This window comes from Populus euphratica, unplaced genomic scaffold, assembly GCF_000495115.2.
Source record: "Populus euphratica unplaced genomic scaffold, PopEup_1.0 scaffold8.1, whole genome shotgun sequence".
Lineage (NCBI taxonomy): Eukaryota > Viridiplantae > Streptophyta > Magnoliopsida > Malpighiales > Salicaceae > Populus > Populus euphratica.
In genome coordinates, this window is record NW_011499855.1 from 488,331 (window position 1) to 490,173 (window position 1,843).

Sequence of the window (1,843 nt, forward strand, 5' to 3'; positions counted from 1 at the left end):
TTAATTTCTTCCTGACTTCCAAAAATCACAAAGCAAATGGCTATCAGAATAATTATTTGTTTTGGCTTGCATGTTCTCGCGCAACCGATGCATTGTTAATTATTTTGAAATTGAATTAAATAACAGTTTTACAAAAAAAAAAAAAGAATTTTAGGTTGTTTTTAAAACAAAAATAGAAAGATCAAGGATAAAACTTAATATTTCTATGCAAATTAACATTGAAAAAAGGGATCTTGTCGTTTATCTTGTTCAAAAAAAAAAGAAAAAAAACCGTGGGAGATCCCAGTAAATTAATCCATGACATTAATATAAATAGAGAGCAATGCGGCTAAACAAAGACAAGCTGTTAGGGATAACTAATTCAGTAACACGCTGCGCATCATGGAAGACAGTACCCAAATGATCACCGAAAACAACAATCTTGCAGAAACCGATGTGATTGCTGACCTCCTGTCATCCCTTCCCAAAGAAAAGTCATGGCAATCAGGTTATGTGTATCGATACCAAGGCTTTTGGTGTCCTGAAAAGCAGATTCCTGCTCTGATTGCATTTCAAAAGCACTTCCGAGCACAGAAAACAGATACTATACTAGTCACCATGCCTAAATCAGGCACAACGTGGTTGAAAGCCTTGGCATTTTCCATTATGAATCGTGCAAAATATACACCCTCGTGTAGCCCCTTGAACTCTGTCAACCCTCATGATCTTGTACCTTTCTTTGAGTTTGGGCTTTACGCAAATAACCAAATCCCTGACCTGTCTACCTTTCAATCCCCTAGAATGTTTGCTACTCATGTGCCATATCCATCAATATCGGATTCCATCAAGAACTCAGGCTGTCGAATTGTTTATCTTTGCAGGAATCCTTTTGACAACTTTATCTCCTCGTGGCATTTCCTCTCAAAAACAAGACCTGAGGGACTTGGACCACTTCTTTTGGAGGAGGCTTTTGATAGTTTTTGCAATGGACATGGAGGATTCGGTCCCTTTTTTGACCACGTATTAGGGTATTGGAGAGAGAGCTTAGAGAGACCAGAGGAGGTTCTGTTTCTCACGTATGAGGAAATGAAAGAAGACATTAATTATCAGATGAAAAGGTTAGCTGAGTTCCTGGGCTGTCCTTTTTCCTTGGAAGAAGAGGCAGACGGGATTGTAGAAGGAATATCAAAGTTGTGTAGCTTCAGCAATTTGAAAGACAAAGAGATCAACAAGACTGGTAAGTCTCTCCTATACTTTGAGAACAAGACTCTCTTTAGAAGAGGTGAAGTGGGGGATTGGACCAATTACCTAACCCCTGAGATGGTGGATCGTTTGAACAAAATCATGGAACAAAAGCTGGCTGGTTCTGGTTTGAAGTTCAAGACTGGTTTGTAGATAGTAGTACTTCAATGCATTATCTGTGTTTCGTGTTTGTGTTTGTTTGTGAGTGGGATCTTGATCAGTGGACAATGATGTGCTTCAGATCTAGCAAAAAAATAATTAGTCTTGTCCCACTTGGAATTGTAATAAGATTACGTTGATTGGATCTTCTTTGTTGCTGTGTGATCCTTCTTCTTCTTCTTCTTCTTCTTCTTCTTCTTGTAATAATAATAATAATATCATAAACATGCCAAATAAAATAGAAAAAGGCAAACGAGTATACTTAGGACATCTATCAAGATATATTTATCATACTTTGTTAAGTGTTGGATTATGTTAAAAAAAGTCAATTATTTAATTGAAAATCAATGATATTGATTACATACATTGAATAAGTTTTATTTTATATAGTAATATTATACACATTAAATGTTTTTGAAACATATTGCTATTTTTTAATGTTCATTATAAATTTAAAAAGTAG

General features: G+C 35.7%; 1 protein-coding gene across 1 annotated transcript; it reads left to right on the plus strand.

The window, feature by feature from the left end:
* Window positions 1-301: 301 nt before the first annotated feature.
* LOC105122833 (cytosolic sulfotransferase 15-like) lies at window positions 302-1,540 on the plus strand. The gene has a single exon (XM_011022144.1). It carries the CDS (start codon window positions 382-384, stop codon window positions 1,372-1,374), a length of 993 nt encoding a protein of 330 aa, XP_011020446.1. The 5' UTR covers window positions 302-381; the 3' UTR covers window positions 1,375-1,540.
* The last annotated feature ends 303 nt before the right edge of the window (window positions 1,541-1,843 follow it).